Source organism: Salvia splendens, chromosome 6 (assembly GCF_004379255.2).
Source record: "Salvia splendens isolate huo1 chromosome 6, SspV2, whole genome shotgun sequence".
Taxonomy (NCBI): Eukaryota; Viridiplantae; Streptophyta; class Magnoliopsida; order Lamiales; family Lamiaceae; genus Salvia; species Salvia splendens.
The window spans coordinates 4,564,944-4,584,858 of NC_056037.1; the positions used below are offsets into that span (position 1 = coordinate 4,564,944).

Consider the following 19,915-nt stretch of genomic DNA (forward strand, 5'->3'; position numbering starts at 1 on the left):
TATAGGAGTAGTAAAATTTAAAACCCATAAAACAAAGCAAATAAATTATCCTAATCAAAACAAAATATAGAAAAAAGGAGATGAGATATACAAAAAATAGTTGGAGTCTTGGAGACTCGTATATTTTTATATACTATATCAAAATAAAATTATCATTATAGGATCTTTAATTTTGATATGTATATTAAATGACTCATCACTAGTCAAAAATAACATTTTTAAGAATAATAGAAAAATACATGAAGCGAAAATAATCATAGGATTTTGGATAAATAAAGTAGAATCTCCTCTAAGAGCATCTCTAAGGAAGAGAGTAAATGGAGATGTAAAGAGAAATAACTACCATATTTCTCCAAAAGAAAGGGTATTTATGGAGGTATTATACCTTATTTCATTTTGAAAATGTATCTTTACACTTTCTTGATATAGAAGGTGAAATTTTAATTATTTTGTTTGTCTTTTTAATTGACCTTCTATCCTTGGAGTTCATTACTTTGTAAAAAGATATAATAACCTTTTTGAAAAGGTAAATGAGAAATATACCTTCTTAATATACCTTTATCCCTTGAAGATGCTCTACTATAAAGGGGCTTAGTTCTTGTTAACTTCCATGTACAACCACGCGCATAGGGATAAATTTGAAATAATAACTCGAGTGAAATTTGGAGACGGCTCTAAGAGCATCTCCAGTGGGCGGATGTCCCACTCGGACATCCACTATGGCATCCCAAAAACACCTCCTGCCACGTCACTAGGACTTTCCATCCCACTGCCACGTCACTAGGACATCCCCTGCACAATCCGCCCTTCCCATCGCCCTTCCCACTAGGACTTCCCGCAATAAAAAAAATCACAATAATGTAATTATGTAAAAACGGAATTATAATTTTGACACGGAATACGGGAAAGCAAAATACGAGCAAAAATACATAGTCATAAAACATAAAAAAAACATAGTTAGAAAAAAAACAAAACACATAGTCATTCAAAAAAAGAAAAATACATAGTCCAATATCCCCGGCTCACTCCGCGCTGTCCTCGTCGCCCGTGCCGGCCCCGTCGTCCCCGCCGCTAATCTCGGCGCCATCATCTCTAATGGGTGGCATCCCCAAATCGCGCCGACATCCATCGATGACATCCTTCAACATCCTCTTGTACACCGGATCGGCCGTGCTATGCCACCTATGCAGTCGATATCTTCTGGGGGAGCAGGGGCCTCCGATTGGACCTCGAACAACCCGCTGCTGCTTCCCCTAGCCCTTCGTTGCGTAGCCTTTTGCCCAACCGGGCGACGACGGCGGCGAGAGTCTGATTGAGGTAGCGGGGACACTTCGTCGGCTTCTGGGAGCTCGTGCGAACCAACACTGCTGCTGTATTCACCAGAAGCGTTGATCTTCGTCCGCTTCGCCCAGCCCGATTCGACTCCCCCACAAAACTTTGGGGAATCCTTCACCACGAGAAAGGCCTCCCACTGATCGAATTGTTTGAACTTCAAGGCTCTGTCGGGGTACTGAGCAAAGTCACGGTTCCGGACATCCTCCTCGGACATACCGCTGCTTGCCTGGCGGAGATTGTTTTGGTAGAGGCCCGCAAATCGACTAAGCTTAGGCCTCAACCACTCCCACTGTTTCCGGCACTGTTCGGGAACGCGACGCTTCGCCCCAGCCGGTTTGTGTGTGTGGTAGGCTTCAGCGATGCGATACCACAGTCTGTCAATATGTTGGTTGGCACCGACATAGGGATCCTCGACTACTGAAACCCAAGCCTTCGCAAGCGCGACATTTTCCCACGGGCTCCATACCGTCCTCTTTCCCGTTTCATCCTCATCCTCCTCCTCTGCCACCGTTCGCGAGGAAGAGCCCGCGGCTTTCCCCTTGCCCTTGCCACGTCCTTTCCCCCTGCCTGGAGTCTCCCTGACTGGAGATAGCCCCAACTCCTCTAAAGAGAAAGTTTCCAAGCTGGTGAACTGAGTCTCCGGAACATAAGTGGAGGGGGTATCAGTAGACAGCATATCGATAACTGGCCGATAGACATCGTCCGCTTGTGGGCCCCTGCCACCCCCTCCCCCCGGCATCATCCCCGACATCATCCCACCCATCCCCATCATATTTGGGGTCATGCCCCCCATCCCCATCCCCGACGTCATCATATTTGGGGTCATGCCCCCCATCCCCATCCCCATCCCCATCCCCCGCATCATCATATTTGGGGTCATGCCCCCCATCCCCGCAGCCCTGGGCATCATACCACCCATCCCACCCATACAATTGTACATATAAGGGGACATCATCCCACCCATTCCACCCATCCCTGACATTGTCGGAACTGTTGTCGCATTTCCGCTAACGTTTCCCTCCAGGTCGATGGGAAACGCCTCGTGGCAGGGGAGTTCCTATCGTTCTCCATTAAGTAGAAATGAAATTTGTAGTAAAAGAAGAGAGAAACTTGTTAACACAAGTGGTGCGAATGAAATGAAGTTCAACGAGCCGTATATATAGAGTTTAAAAAAAAAAAATAATTACCGGACGTCCGACCCACTCCACAATGGCGGACGTCCGCCCGCCCGTTGCCCGCACGTCCGAGGACACCCGACGTCCTCACGGGACATCCGTATCCGACCTTCGACGCCACAATGGCGGACGTCCCGGTCGCCCGTCGCGGACGTCTGACCGGACTTCCGCCATTGAAGATGCTCTAAAGGGTCACTGCATCTACTTCATGTTGTCGGCGACAATATTCCGATCAAATGAGTCACTAGTTGAGCTCACATACATTGCCATAAACACCAAATTACCTCAGTCCAATTCCAAATCAATTATCAAAATCCATGCATCAAACCGCAAGGACATTAAATTGGGTGAACAGTATCCGAGCTTGTGGAAATCGATTAGGCCATCCACAACGTTGTCTCTATACCGTCTCTTAAACCGTCTCTTAACTACTATTTGGGCACTATTTGAGGGCCCCACTGTCCTTTTTGCCTCCATCTCTTAACTAAGAGACGGAACCTACAACGCTCCGTCTCTTAACCGTCTCTATACCGTCTCTTAATTACTATTCATTCAATTTAATTTATAATTTTTTTTAAAAACCCAATTCAATTTAAACAAACACACTTTATTAAAATTAAAACAAAATAAAAAAACACACAAAATAAAAAAACACACAAAATAAAAAAAACACACAAAATAAAAAAACACACAAAATAAAAAAAATTAATCGGAAGGGCTAATCATCCTCCGGAGGCGGTCGAGGTTGAGGGGGAGTCGGAAGGCCAAGTTGTGCTGCCATATGCACAATTCCGTTCCACCAGGCCGCGTATTGGGAGTGCGAGAAGCGGGAAGTGTCCGTCATTGTGGCGGTCATGTACGCCACCATAAGTGTGTCCGAGCCTCCTCGCGAGCCCGATCCTGAGGCCGGCTGGCTTGATTCGCCTCGGCCCTTCCTTGCTCTAGCCGCTTTCGCCGCCTTCGTCCCTTGCGGCCGACGGCGCCTACTCGCGGATCCTCCTGCATCGCCGACCGTACCCGCAAACTCCTGGGATTCAACATCATATTGGCTGATGCCTTCAGCAGTGTCACCACCAGACGCACCAGCACTAGACGAGTATTGGCCACTCGCCGTATGCTTCGTGCGCTTCGAGTTTGAGCCCGAGCTGGAGCGGAAACCGCCGGCCCATCGTTCCTCGTCCTTGACGGCGCGCCAAACATCAACAAATCTGAATTGATGTCCCTCGTCCTGGTAGTAGGCGCGCAAAGCGGACGTCAAAATGTCGGTGGCCGTGGCGCCGCTTTGGTAGCGCGCCTCTTCCGCCGAGTAGATGCCGCAGAATTTTTTGACCTGTCGGTCGACTCGGTCAAAGTGACAGCGGATCATTTTAACTGTGCGCTTGCGGGAGCGGTTCGGCTTTATTTGGTGGTAGACCTCGACAACCTTTTCCCAGAAACACTTCCGGGTTTGTTGATTCCCGACGATGGGATCGTACGAGACCGTGATCCAGGCGTTGTACACCGCCATCGTTTCGAGGTTGTTGTACGGATGTCGGCCAAGATCCTCTTCCTCTTCCTCTTCTTCCTCCTCGTCCTCGCCCGTCTGGGGTTGTACACTGCCTCGGCCACCTCCACCGCCTTGCCCACCTCCACCGCCTCGGCCTACTCCCGGCGTGGGATCAACTGGAAAATCCTCCCGGATCTGGGATAATCCCTGCGAAAACCGCGGGACGTTGGGACGAACATATGCATCAAGGTCAAAATTGGGTGGTTAGTACCCCCCCGGCGTCGCCGAACCCTGGGTCCCCGGCGTTGACGAACCTCCACCGCCCAATGTGTTGATCATGTTCTCCCAATCGCCGAATGAGTTGAGATCCCACCCGCCGGAGCCGGAGCCGCCATAGTTGCCCTCGCCGTCGCCGGACATCTTGAGTTGGGTTATGAAAATTTCAGCGAAAATTTGAGAGAAAATTTAGATGATATGAAGAATAGATGTGTAGTTGTGTGTAAATGAGGATGGGTTTAGGAGTATTTATAGAGTAAAAAATTTAATAAAAAACAAAAAAAATATAAAAAAAAACAAAAAAACGGTAATAATACCGTTACAAAATTTTTTTTTTATTTAAATTCGAATTTTTTTTTTAAAAAATATTTATTGCGTCAGCACGTGACGACGCCCACTCGCGGGCCGGCGAGTGGGCGTCACGCACGACGCCGGGCTGCGCCACGTCGCCTAGGCGCGTGGCGAGACAGCTCGTCTCGTGGCTCGGCGAGTCGAGACGCGCGACGAGACGCGGGACGAGACGGGACAAGATGGAGGCTGCAACGCGTCTCGCCGGGGTCTCGTCTCGCTGAGACGAGACGCGAGACGCCGGCGAGTCCCGTTGTGGATGGTCTTATATCAATCATTTTTTGTCTAAGAAATACACTTGTCTGGTTTACCAATATTATTTGTTCGATTCTTATGAATCCGTCAAGTCTTTTTCAAACAACAAGTCCGATGTGCTTATGCAACATAAAAACGAGTCTTTGAAGATAATATGTCAATCCGATAATACTAGTCGATGAACAATTTATTTTTTTGGAAGGAGAGACTTACTTGCAATTAATTTGGTTCAGTATTATTTTTATTTGTAATCTTTGTTGCAATTAATTTATATCGTTAACTTATACTGGATAATATAGTATAAAATGCATACGAGTTATGTTTTTGCCATATTTCTAAGATCCTGATCATTTGGATTTTATCCCTGTTTCAAATATCGACATAAAATACTACTACTCTTTCTTAAAAAAAAAAATGTAATGTATTGTTTTTATTCACAAGAATAAGAATAACTTGTATGATTGGACCAAAAAATTATAAAAAGAAACACAAAAACAAAAGGAATATTGTTTTTTAATATTTAAAAAAAAATCGAATATCGACTAAAACCCAAATTGCGGAGTATCCAGATGTTCTCAACTCCTGCACGCTGCAGAAGTATCACAGAAGTCTTTCATATTCAAAACCCTTTCCCTTTTCTCTCACTAAATTATTCAGAGAAAGTTGAAGAAATTATCGCCACCGCCTCCGCCCTCCGCCGTCGCCGTAGAAGCTGGAAGTAGGAGAAGGACAGGAATGGAGGATAGCGGAATCTCAAACAATGTGGCTCGAGCCATAACCGCCGCACTCGACTGGACCTCCTCTCCCGATGCTCGCGCCACCGCTCACTCATACTTGGAAACTGTACGACTTTTATTTTAATTGAAACTCTCCGTTAATTTACTGCTGTTTAAAAGCAAGTCTATTAGCAGTATGTTTTTTTTAATACTCTGTTTGCAGTCGTTTATTGGATTATACTTGAAGTTTTGACTGTAGAGAGAATCTCATCATTTAGGGCACAATTATGTATACCTTTTATTTTCTTCTTATTATTTAGGTATCCTTACTATTGTGAGTATCTATGGGTTCATGTATTACATTGATGGATTTTCAAAGCCTTAGCGATTGCAGCCAACTTGATTGGACTAATTGACTATGGGGTGTCCATTTTAAGTTTTTTGTGGACACTGCATTAAAGTCGAGCTAGCTTAATATATTACATGGTCGTATAACATTGTTCTCATGTTGTCTACACACTAATGAAGAGCTTAAAGAAGCTCAATCTCAAGCTTCAGATAAGCTCAAGTATAGCGTAGAAGCAGCGCTTGATATTTTTGAATTTGGAGACCACAGTTCCATATCTTACTTCTCCATTTCATGTACATATTAGGCTTTGTTAGAACGAGACCTTTCTGAAGTGCCCTATGGTAAGTCTTACTGGGGCGGCCATAGTTAATCCTTTTTATCTAAACTGAAGCTGACACATTTATGCTCACATAAGTACGATTTTGAGCTTCCACTGAGCATTTTGATTGTGCTGCTTATCATCTACTCCCTCCGTTCCATAGTAATGGAGGCATTTCCTTTCGGTACGGAGATTAAGAAAAATTGTGTTAGGTGAGTTAAGTAAAGGGTGAATAAAGTGGAAAATGAAAAAGGTAGAGAGATGAAGAGAGAAAAAAGTAAGAGAGAGTAAAATAGGTGTGGAAAAATGTGTTGACTTTTACAAAAAAAGGGAAATGACTCTATTACTATGGAACGGAGGGAGTATTTTGTTTGCATCTATGGTATAGCTTAACGTGAAGATTGGATTGTTCCATGAATCTTTATATACATCTACACCCTCACCCACACTGAAGTGTAAAAATAAAGACGCTGTGGTCTAAAACTATTGCACAAACTTTAAAAGCTCACTGACACCTGAATGATATAGAAAGAGTAAAATATTTTATGTAACTGTAATAATATTTCTTTCTGGAATTCCTTTCCTAATGTTACTCTCTTCAGGTAAAAGCTGGAGACACACGTGTGCTGGCAAGTACCTCGTTTGTTTTGGTCAAGCGAGATTTGTCACCCGAAATCCGACTGTTTGCTTTTAAAATGCTCCAGGTAAAATGATCACTCACTTTTAATTTGCTTCCCAAAATTTATCTATCTAGAATACCCCTTTCAATTCAAGATATTTCTCAAACCTTGTGAATGGGCTAAGGCTATATAAAAAATCTTTTCATGGGACTTGGTACTTGGCAAACATCCTTGTCAGAGTTTACAATTGATCAAATAATGAGATACTGAAGGTGTGTCTTTTAAAATCCAATATTTTACCAATCATAACCTTGATTCTTGAAAATGCTGAAGGTGGGATCCAGATTTTCTGATCTAGATGTGCATGTTTATGCAAAACTTTAAGTCCTGTATATTTGTTTGTTGCCAGTCAGTGCTGGAAATACTACTTCACATTTATGTATATCTATAATTTGACTGTCTGTTGACACATCTACATCTACTTGTATGGGAACTCCATGCATCAAATGATCATATTGCCTATAGCTTAATTATACCTGGAGCTATAACAGTTATGTTCTTATCCTATTTATTAGGCTAGTTCCATGTTCTAGTTAAAATCCATGTCATGTTTGCAAGTTTAGATATATGCAGTAAATATGGCCTAATTGAATAGCTTGTAGAGATAATGACATTTCCTTGTTATTAACCTTTGAATTTATTACGTTCAGCATCTGGTGCGATTACGTTGGGAAGAACTAAGCCCTGTGGAAAGGAGGCACTTTGCAAATGTAGCTGTTGATTTGATGTCAGAAATCGCAAACCCTTGTGAAGAATGGGCTTTGAAAAGCCAGACAGCTGCTCTTGTTGCTGAGGTTATTTATATTTTTAAATCCCAATTTTTTTAGATGGGGAGATGGATATATGAAAAGGCAGACAAATGTTTCTGAGTGGTCTGTATCATTTTGATATTTTCTTGCAGATAGTTAGGAGAGAAGGCCCGAGTCTATGGCAGGAGCTTTGGCCATCTATAGTTACACTCTCGAACATGGGTCCTATACAGGTGCTCCACAGCTTCTATGTTTTTCAGTGTTTAGACTTAAAGTTACTAGAAAACTGTGAGTCATTTCTTCATTTTTCGGGCAAACTCACTTGATGTGATGTCCTACAAAGACATTTTCCTAGTCCATTTATGTCCCAAATTTGTGCAAACCGTATATGAGTGACTTTGGGATTTGTGTTTTTGTGCACTGACCATAGTTTAATTGTTTTAGCTAAATTACATTTTTGTGGGGTTGACCTAACTTGTGATGGTGTGTTTGGTTAGAGCAGGAGAATAGTGATTAAGGCAGTAGTAGTAATAATAGATAAGTAATTTACAGTTGAATTGCAGGTTTCGAACCATTGAAACTTCAAGGATGTATTGTGTGATATGACTCAAGGGTAGTGTTTTTTAAGCTCAACTTGTTCAGGATCCCTACTCTCTTTCAACTTACTTTTTTTGTTTCTTAAATAGTTATTGCAAAACAGAGCAGTGCTTGATCTGTATAACTTGTATAGAGCTCTGTAAAACAGAATGAATCAAAGCCACTGGAGAAAAGATATTATACAAGTACAAAGACTCTCCTATATATAGATTGTAGTAGAGACTAGGTTACATACATCAGCTTAAAATAAAAGGATGTACCCAACATGCAAATATTTTTAACTAAGTAAAAAATGTGCAAGGAAACATAAATACAAATAAAATACTATCGTAATAAGAGAGAGAAGCGCGCACAAACACATTCATATGTACATACAATAGTATCGTAACTGCATGCTTATCATCTGTGGCATCAATTTCCGAGCATGAGAAAATCTTATCTGACCTATATCCAAATCTTTGCTGTTAGGCTGAGCTGGTACTGATGATGCTAAGGTGGCTTCCAGAAGATATCACTGTACACAATGAGGATTTAGAAGGTTGGTCATCAGCATGATCAAAGGGTTTTATGATTTTATCCTTGTGACTGTATCTAGACTATGAAAGTTTAATTTTTTAGGGTTAATCAGTCTATCTCCCCAACTTTCACAATTTTTCAGAAAATGTCTCCAACTCATGTTTTGACTTTAAAAACCATAAACTTTGAAAAATGTTTAATTTATACCCCACATTTCATGATCTGATAATGGAATGAAAAATCAATTTTTTGGTAGGTTTATTGATTTTTTTTTCTACATGAGAATCAAAACGACTTGGTGCTTAGATGGAAAAAATTTGAAATCACTCTCCCTCTCCCCTATCTTCTTCTTAACCGTGGTGAAAAGACTGCTGCCTGCAATCCCCCCCCCCCCCGTTCTGCATTTAGAAAATAAATCTCTCCGCCTTGTACCTACTCTCAAAACTCACGACAGAAACACATCTCCTTCCCCCAATCTGCAACCCCTACTTTCCATACTTCTCACTCCTCCAAAATTCTAGTGAACATACACACCACTGCACAGTACCACAATAGTCGAGCTCAGTCCTCTACTATCTCTGAAAAATCTTATCTGACCTATATCCACATATAATCCGCCTAATAATTGAGCAATGTGATCCATCATTTTTTTGCCGGATTCTGTAATACGGAGTATGAATTGAATTTTTGAAAACTCATGAAACTTGGGGACAAACTATTATTAGACCTACCTTTGAATCCCTAGCTCAAACTTTTTTCCTTTAGCTCTAAAGCCTATTCCATTACATGTGTTGGAAGTACAAATATATTATGCTAATGCTGCAAAATGTATCATATGCCATCATCTTTGTTTGCCAGTAGCGGGTTTAAATGATATTAAACCTTCCTTTTATTTGAAATTCTGATTTCCCCGTTAACCTTTCTTACATTTGTGTGACCAGGGGATAGGCGCCGGATGTTACTACGAGGGCTAAGTCAGTCTTTGCCAGAAATATTTCCTCTGTTGTTCACTGTAAGTTTTGGCTGTTTTGACTCTGTCTGTACTAGCATCTTATTCTGATATAATTATCTTGTTTAGATGCTAGAGAAGCACTACGGAGCTGCATTGATGGAAGCTGGTCGGCAGCAAATGGATGTTGCAAAGCAGCATGCAGCAGCACTAATAGCTGCTATTAATGCTGTTAATGCATATGCTGAGTGGGCTCCTTTATCTGATCTTGGAAAATATGGAATTATATATGGGTAAATTCTTCATATTCCCCTATCTTTTTCTTCTTTTTTACATCACGAGCCGTATTAATTCTCTCTCTCTCTCTCTCCCCTACTACAAGCAGTTGCGGGTTCTTACTTTCTTCTCCAGATTTTCGCCTTCATGCATGCGAGTTTTTTAAAATTGTTGCAGCAAGGTAAGTAGTAAGCATCTTTAATTAGCATCCTTCATGTTTTGCATGAATACAATTATGGTTGTTATTGTTGTGTTCTTGTTTATGTAGGAAACGGCCTCTAGATGATGGTTCTGACTTTGATACTGCAATGAAAGTTGTTTCTGAGACCTTGATGAATGCCAGCAAAGATTTTCTTAACAAATCAAGTAGTGCTGTCAGCAATGAGAGTGAATTTGAGTTTGCTGAATATATATGCGAAAGCTTGGTTTCATTGGGTTCCACAAACTTGCAATGTCTTACTGCTGATAGCACATCTCTCACATTTTATCTTCAACAGGTCCTGTTTCTGCGTTACCACTTATTCTATAGTTGCATGAATCTTTTCCTTCAACAAGCGTTTTGTCTCATCCCTTAATTATGAATCTATAATTGTAGATGTTACACATAATGTATCTTGCAAAGTTCCGTTTTGACTGCAATCTCAATTATTCCCTGTTGATAAGGTTAGAGGGAAGGTTTTAAAATGTGTTTTAATTTTAAAAACATGATTAACCAAAAAATTCCACGTCAACAATGAAATGTTTGATCTAAGTCCCGCTTGAGGTGGTATGTTTCTTTGGTTCTTAGGTGCATTATAGCTCAATTGAGGTGGATTTTTTGGTTAGTCGTGTTTCGTATCCCCAACTTCCACTTTTTCCTTATAAAAAACTCTATAGAAAAAGTTTGATATGTGTCTTATTTGTTGTGGACATCCGGAAAACTGATGGCTGCATAAAAACGCCAAAAGTTGGGACACAAATTTGATTAACCCTAAAAATAATTACCATCATCTCGTATGCTTGAAGCTACTATATTCATCTCACTTTTATATTCTTCTTCATCTATTAAAAAATGACACCTCATAATACAATTAGATAATCTAATATGATAAAGACTGCAATATTATCATTTAAAGAATAAGAATATTTCATGAGGGAGGAATAACCGGAGAAAGGGAAAAACTGGAATCATTGAGTTGCCTTTCTGGTGTTAATTAATCAACTTATAGCTTGGAATGTCATCCCCTTCATTTGAGGTGATGATGAGGGCTTTAAGTAACTCATGTAGTTTGTTGTTGCCTGTTGGTAGTTGCATGTATGGAGAATCTTTCCAGTGGCAGAGAAATATTGTTATTCGTGTATCTGGTATTTTGTATGGTTATTGTTTCTCAACTTTTGGTGAAAAAAAGATTGTATAGTTTCTGTGCTAAATACACTTTATGTTAATCCGAAAGGGGCTGACAGTCTGCCTTGGAATGATGCAAAACTTGCAGCATTTTCCATATCTCAATTTGTTGTCCTCTTAGGACTTGTGATAGTTTTGGTTTCATTCTTTTAGTTTGTTTTTCAAATTTGCAGATGCTGGGGTTTTTCCAACACTCAAAATTAGCACTTCACTACCATTCTCTACTGTTTTGGCTGGTATGAATTAACTTCTTGGTAATGGATAGTAAAGTTCTTATCCTTGCAGTCGATGATAATTGATTTACTTTTTTGGCAGTCATTTATGCGGGACATATTGTCCAAATCTAAGACTGGTTTGGTTGATGACCCAAACACTAGTACTGGACGATCCGAAAATGAAAAGGCAAGGTTACTAGCGTTAGTAACTGATGATATATGCAGTGCCATTTTAGAGACATCCTTCACACGGATGCTGAAGAAAGAAAATGCATACGCTGAGATGACGCCGACTGTTGGAACATTGGAGCTCTGGAGTAATGAATTTGACAGCAAAATAGATTTCAGTAACTACCGCTCACGCCTGGTATGTAGATGACCAGATTATCGTAGTTTCTTGAGTTCTCATCATGTCATGTTTTTACTATTCTTCTACACTGATTGCACAGCTGAAGTAATAAGTATTAGTAACTTATTTGATGATTACCTGTATTGCATGAAATGTTTGGAACGGTATGCACTGAAAAATTGGTTGATGTTAAACATATGTACATTTATAGAAAGAAAGAGCTATTAAAGTTTTCTTATTCTCTTCATTGTTTAAAAAAAATCCTAATTTGGTGCTCTGTTATTATATAAAACCAATGGGATTTATATTATATAAGTATGTATTAGGTAGTGTTTATTTGTATACCAAGAAATAGATAGACAAGAAAGGTTGGGAGGACTGAGGTCCAAGGAGTAGGGCTTCCAGTATTTTGATTTTGGAAACATTATTGGATAGAAAGGTCCATACAATTTTGCAGTCCTTTCCTTGTTTTGCTGTCAATCTCTTATAAGTGCACTTTTTTTTGGCTAAACGGACATATTGGTGATGGATCCCTTTAAGCATAGTAAGGGAATTTGGCTAAACTGAAGATTGTAATGGAATATAATAACAGATGTAACGAGTCTTATTGAAACGATATTGAAGGGTTCTCTTTCACATGCAGTTGGAATTGATCCGTTTTGTCACATCCGCGAAGCCACTTTTAGCTGCTGCTAATGTTTCGGAGAGAACTACTGCAGCTATAAAGAACCTGATGGCTGCTTCTTCGTCTACTAAAGTAAGCACTTGGTAGTATACTGAGTGATTTTCTTGTTTGCCCACCTTCTATGCTTTTTCTTAAAATTTTTTTTATGCTTCTTGGCTTTGAATATCAGGACTTGGCCATAATGGAGAGCATGCATTTGGCTTTGGAAAATATTGTCGTTACTATTTTTGATGGACCAAATGAATATAGCAAGATCAGCCCTGACCTTCAGCATTCATTACGTCAAACTTTGGAAGGTTTGATCACTGCCAGATCCACGTATTTAATCTTCTTTTTAGGTGTACCTTCTGCTGATGTGGTGACTGTTTCTTGAAGGCCTGCTTCAACAACTTATATCCCTGAAATGGACTGAACCAACTATGGTGGAAGTTCTGGGTCACTATTTAGATGCTTTGGGTCCTTTCCTGAGGTACTATCCCGATGCTGTTGGCAGTGTAATCAATAAACTATTTGAACTATTAACATCCCTACCTGTCATGGTCAAGGTTGTGCTTTTGTCTTCTATGAGTGTCAAATACAATATGCAGTTTAATCCTTCACTCGCTTATACGGGCAGTCCAATTATTTTAGGATCCTTCGACAAGTGCTGCTCGGCGTGCGAGATTGCAGATATGTACATCCTTCATTCGAATCGCTAAGGCTGCTAACGAAAGCCTCTTACCTCACATGAAGGTAACATACCCACTTTTGGTTATTTAGAAAACAAGATTGTTGAATGCTAGCTGATGCAGTTTGCAATTATGCATCAATTGGGTAAGTGCCCATTTTTTAATCTGCTTGGTCTACTTCTATTTTATACCTTGGTTCTATATGAGACAAATCAGCTTGTATGATGCATACTTTCTTTGACCCAGTCCAAAATATCATGAAAAGGTTCTCTGTCGGTCTCCCATTATGTTTGATTGAAATTAGCGAGTTCGACGTTCTATGGCAGTATATAAAGGATCAGGTTTAGGCTGTTTAGCTGAGGTATGTTGGGAAAATGCACTAGTTCAAGTTATACACGTTAATGTAGAAACTCCCTGAACAGAGAAAAGTAGCAAGCTGAATATTTCACTTGGACTTCTAAATTTAGTTCTATTGGAGGGTTTGACATAAATTGTGCTATGAGTATATTCAAGAGCTCTATTTTTCCTACTTCACTTTTAACATTAAAAGAACTAGGAAAATGCACACAGTAACTATGTAGTTTCAGCAAATAGAAATATAAAAGTAGGGAGAACATAGAAGAAATTTTTGAGAGAACAGGGAACTGGGAGAAATATACAGGAAGTTGTGCCAGGAAAGAAGAAAGCAAATGAAATAAAAGATTGAGGAAACTAGGAAGGGATGAGATAGAAAGAAGAAGAAAACCGAAGCATTCTTGCAGGAGGAACTGTGGTTGAAGATCCTAAATGGCTGAAATATTTTACTTGGAGCCTGGAAATTGTGTATCATACAATATCTTGACTATTTGTTGAAGTCGTTAACTCGTTCAGTACAATCATATTGTAGTTGGTTACTTTTGGGATGTAAATGAAGTATTGAAACATATGAAGAACTAGGCCCCTGGTTATCCTCATTGGAATTTCATTTGGATGGTTAAGATCATAAGGCAATCTTTTCATTTATATTTGAACTGTTTGCAGGGAATTGCTGACACTATGATGTATTTGCAAACGGAGGGTGTTCTACTGCGCGCAGAACAAAATATTCTAGGTGAAGCCTTTCTTATTATGGCTTCGTCTGCTGGGTAATTTCTTGATCCAAAGATAACTTTTTCTGCAACATATGCTTTACTTTTCTATTGCAACTCATTTTGTAAAACTTTACTGTGAGTAGGACTCAGCAACAACAGGAAGTTTTGCTCTGGTTGCTTGAGCCTTTGAGCAAACAATGGACTCAGCTGGAGTGGCAAGAGGCATATTTGACTAATCCGCCCAATTTAGTCCACCTTTGTGCTGATACACGGTTTATGTGGTCAATATTTCACATAGTGACATTCTTTGAGAAGGCACTTAAGCGGAGTGGTTACAGAAAAGGTAGTTTGAGTTTAGAAAACAGTTCGAAAACAACTCCTGATGCTCATCCAATGGCTTGCCATCTCTTATGGATGATGCCACCTCTGCTTAAAGTAAGGAACTTATTCTTGTTGCTACATCCAATAATTTATTTTAGACCAAAGTTTTGGATTTGATTTGAACATTCTTTTTCCGGACATGATGAACTATTTATGCCCAGCTGCTTCGTTCAATACATTGCCTTTGGTCTCCGCCTGTTACTCAAGTGCTTCCTGGAGAAATGAGGGCGGCATTAGGTATGAGTGATGCTGAAAAAATCAGTCTTCTTGGAGAAGGGAAGCATAAATTGCCCAAGGGTTCATTAACATTTAATGATGGATATCCGTCTGATATCAGCAAAGAAGCTTATTCAGAGGCTAGTGGAAATGACATACGGAATTGGTTGAAGGGAATACGAGATAGCGGGTATGTGAAATAGTGCTAAAGCTGCAAGTTGACTTATTTAAGGTTTAAACTTGAAGAAATCCTAAAATATTTATTGCTACATCAGAGAATAGAAAAAAGAATCTAACCGAAATAACTCCTAGAAATCAGGAAATAAATTAGTAGAAAATCAATCTTAATCTCCTCTAGAATATAATGAAATCCACCAATAGACAATTCCTTAACTTTATAGTACTAATTTTATTGAACAAAAACTCATTTTTTCAGGGGGCATTTTTTTCTTTGCTAGTGAACTGGATGATGATAATTAACATTTAAATGACAATGAAAAACGTATCCATTTCACGAAAAACCAACACACGTCCCCAAGTTGAAAATCCAACATCCTTCTTGGTGAGTAGGTACTCTGAGTGGGAAAATGATAAACATGCTTGACTAAATCAACTTTAGCTTTACAGTTAGGTTTACTGTTATTTTATCCTTTATTTCACTGTGCCCCCTCCAAACCCCACCCCTAGTCACGGTGAGAATGTGTACAGGGCATATCCACATCTCTCTAGATGTCTATACATCAATTGATGTGACGTAAAAAACATGGGGGTGGGTGCTATTAGCATGCACTCAAATGCTAGGTGATATAGTCTCTATGACTTGAATTTATAGTTGATAAATGTTTTAAATTCACATGGACAACAGTTCCCTGAATCACATAGAAAATAGTTGCTTGAATCTTTTAATGTTGCATTCATGTAAGAAAACTCAAATATGACATAGTTTTAATAAGTTAAGGATTCGAAGATGGAAACAATTGAACTGAATTTATGTATCACAGCTCCCTGAATATGACTCATGAACTGATAGGCAGTAAGTTGTTCTTGCCCACATGTATTTCTAGCACTTGCAACTGGAATTTACCCCACAGTTTGGAAATATCCTTTCTCAAGTAAATTTCTCTGCTGCAGGTACAGCATATTAGGTTTATCTGCAACGCTTGGAGATCCCTTTTTCAGATCCATAGACTCTCATTCTGCTGTTGTCGCATTGATGGAAAATATACAGCACATGGAGTTCAGGCATATAAAGCAGCTTGTGCACTCGGCTCTAATTCCATTGGTTAAATGCTGCCCCTCAGATATGTGGGAGGTTTGGCTAGAAAAGCTCTTGCATCCATTACTTCTCCATGTACACCAGGCTCTTAGTAGTTCATGGTCTAGTTTATTACAAGATGGGAAGGCAAAGGTTCCTGACTTGAGTGGCATACTTGTGGGGTCAGACTTAAAAGTGGAGGTCATGGAGGAAAAGCTTCTTAGGGATCTAACACGTGAGATGTGTTCCCTTCTCTCTGTTCTAGCTTCTCCTGGACTCAATGCTACAGTTCCATCCTTAGAGCAGGTTGGTCAAATGAGCCACACAGAAGATTCTTCTAAGAGAGGCCTAAATGCATTTGCTTGCAGTTCTATGGTTGGGTATGTTCACTGAAACTTGCTTACACCATCGATAACCATGGTATTACTTAATTTTTTATATAGTGTTCGTACGCTTCATTTTTTTGGTTGATTTTTGCAGATTTGTATTGCATTACAAAAGTCTTGCAGCTCCAGTCTTAAAAATATGCATTGAAGCACTTGGTTGGAGCGATAGTGAATCTATGTCTAAAGTTTCTACATTTTGTGGGCTAGTAGTTCTCCTTGCAGTTTCAACAAATAATGTGGAGCTCAGACAATTCGTATGCAAAGATTTGTTTTATGCTATAATCCAGGGTCTAACCCTCGAGTCCAATGCTTTTATAAGCGCTGACTTAGTTGGTCTCTGTCGTGAAATCTTCGTATACTTGTCCAATCGAGATCCATCACCTAGGCAGGTTGGTAGAATATACTCTATTGTTGTCCTGGACTTTTACATGTAAAATAAATAGTTGCTGCTATGGCATCCAATAAAATGCTTCTCCATCTGTTGCAGATTCTGCTCTCTCTCCCTTGTATTACCCAACAAGATTTATTTGCTTTTGAAGAAGCTTTGTCGAAGACTGGTAGCCCCAAGGAGCAAAAGCAACACATGAAAAGTCTTTTGATAATGGCAACAGGAAACAAGTTGAAGGCTATTGCTGCTCAAAAAGGTGTAAATGTCATCACGAATGTCACAAGTAAGTATCTAAGAGAATGCAGAATTAGTTAATGATGCTTTTGATTTAGTTTATTATTAAGATCCCAACTTATGTTGAGATACATGTGCCTGTTCGGTTTGCAATATTATATTTCATGATTGAATATGTATTATGTTTGGTTCATGTGATTGAATCTCACAACTTAATTATAGATGGATAATCATATGATAATAAGTCATAGCAACCCCTCTCTAATAAAAATAATCTCACAACTTAATTCGAGATGGATAATCATATGAAAATGAGTTATAACACCAAACGACACCATAATATCATAAATCATATTGCAAATTTTCAGTTGAAACTTGAGCTTCTGTATATGAAATCTCATTATTCAAGATTATCCGTGTATGTGGCTGATAGACATAACTGTTAACTGTGCAGCGAGGTTTCGCACATTGGATGCAGCTCCACAATCAAACCATGATTAAGAAGATCGCATTGGACTGGCTGCAATCACATAAACGGATTCCTTTGCTGCATATTTTGTCACATATGTTCTACTTTTGTTCTGGAGAGATGCCCCAGTGTGGAAATATAATGTAAATCTGGTACAGTACATGCTAGTGGCTAATTAGTGAGATTTCACACAATAGTTTTTGTGCTTCCTCTCAAATAACTTCACATCTTCACTAAATACTTTCATCTGTCACATTTGTTATGTAACTAAATCCATAGCCTTAAATTATGCCTATCTTGAACAATAACCATGTTGAGGTTTTGATCGAGGTTATTTCTCGAAACCCCATCGTGTTGATGCCATGTGCTACTGTGGTGTATTGTGCCACTTAACTTGGAGTGGAACTTAAACGTGGGATGTAGGGGGTATATTACAATGTCATCGTCTTTCAATTTATTGCATAATTATCAATTTTCTATTTTCCAAATAGTTGATGTTGGCTCGTTGGAGCTTACACTGTTAGTGTTGTGTTTAATACCCCTCCGTTCCATAATAGTTGGGTTGCATTTCTTTTCGGAGTCATTTTTTTCCTCAAAACTTTATTCTCTTTTCTATTTTATCCTTTCTCTCTTATACTAGTAATATTTTATTATTTCTTCTACTTTTTTCTCTTACTCCTTTAATCTTTAAATATTAATTCTTAAATTATGTGTTTAAAAGTAATGTCTCACCTATGTTACAAGCCATACCTTTGTGATGTTTCAACGGTTTTATATTCAAATTAGAAAAGGAAGTGAAATTCCTGAACAATCAAATGCATGGAGTAGTATATCATTACTCCATTATAAGACAATCAATTTTTGTGTAATTAACTTAATTCGCGAATTGATAGTCGAAATTGGCACAGTCCCATCACTCAAGTCACTAACAGCTAAAAGCATAAAGTTGAATTAAAGTAAACTCTTCGAACAATATAGGAATCACTGAATAGACAAGATAAGGATTACAACCAAGATTATGTTAAAGTTTATAAAATTGAAGATTCTAAATAAATCATTATCTGGAAAGAGAAATCAGTTGATGTGATTGATCATATTTTGTTGGATGTAGCATTTTACACGTAATCTCACACTTTTAATGAGTATGATCATGACTGGTAAATATACTCGTGCACATAATTTCTGTAATTTCTTAAATATAACATCAAAATAGTTCAATTTATTATTGGCTCTGAATTCCGACTATGCAGTAAAACCATCTTATCTTATCTGTACATATGTGGAGGTGATTACATTAGTTATTATTGTGTTCGACAAACAGAGTCTATCCATATCCATTAAACTTTTTTGACCCAAAAAATAATACTCCTACAACTAGTCAAATAGTTTTATACACACTTTTATGTAGATACATGTGAAAATAATAAAATACAATTCTCTTTGTCTCTTGATATGCTCTACAAAAATATTAAGTTCTATGTATGAGGACACATACTATTGTAACTGAAAGTGGATGTGGGATTTATTCAAAATTGGAAGCCTATCTCTTAAATTTTGTAAGCCAAACTTCACCAATACAGTCTGTTCAACAACAAGTTCATTGTCTTCTTGTACATATTTAGACTTTTTTGCGATTTAATAAGCTAGATAGGATTAAGTTTTATAAATATTTGGTCTACGATTAAGTCTTATAAATATTTGATTGTGGCAGAACTCAATATATGTAATTTCCAGCCATACCACATACAATAACTGTTAGGAGTACTATATATTAGTCTTGCCTTCCTCTCTGACAATATTAATTATGGATAATTTCAACTAAATTTAATATTGAATAATCTCATGTTCCCATCCGTTCACTACTAATTGGCATGAGTTGATTTGGCTCTGAGTGTAAAAAAATATAGTGAAAGTGGATGAAAGTAAGTGGAATGTTGGTCGTACTTTTATATTTCATCCATCCCATAAAATTAATGCACAATAAGTAAAGTAAGAGAAATGAGAATAACGGTAGTTAAATTAGTATTAGTGGATAGTGCCGACTCACATTATTATTAGTATTTAATGAGTTATAATGATGGACCATAATGTTATAAGTTGTAAATAAATTGATGTATATGAGTAATGAGTTGTTGACAACTTTTATTAAATGGGAATGCCCATTTTTTATGGTACGAACGAAAATGAAA

The 19,915-nt window shown here is 38.8% G+C and overlaps 1 protein-coding gene across 1 annotated transcript; it reads left to right on the plus strand.

The window, feature by feature from the left end:
* Positions 1-5,423: 5,423 nt before the first annotated feature.
* Positions 5,424-18,070, plus strand: LOC121808323 (protein HASTY 1-like). The gene is made up of 22 exons (XM_042208740.1): positions 5,424-5,718; positions 6,862-6,963; positions 7,590-7,733; positions 7,841-7,921; positions 8,754-8,823; positions 9,743-9,813; positions 9,880-10,043; positions 10,136-10,207; positions 10,295-10,523; positions 11,584-11,646; positions 11,726-11,992; positions 12,618-12,731; positions 12,829-12,955; positions 13,035-13,204; positions 13,290-13,391; positions 14,348-14,451; positions 14,541-14,832; positions 14,940-15,184; positions 16,126-16,629; positions 16,730-17,024; positions 17,123-17,306; positions 17,712-18,070. The coding sequence occupies exons 1-22, from the start codon at positions 5,611-5,613 to the stop codon at positions 17,756-17,758; spliced, it is 3,555 nt and encodes a 1,184-aa protein (XP_042064674.1). The 5' UTR covers positions 5,424-5,610; the 3' UTR covers positions 17,759-18,070.
* Positions 18,071-19,915: the final 1,845 nt, after the last annotated feature.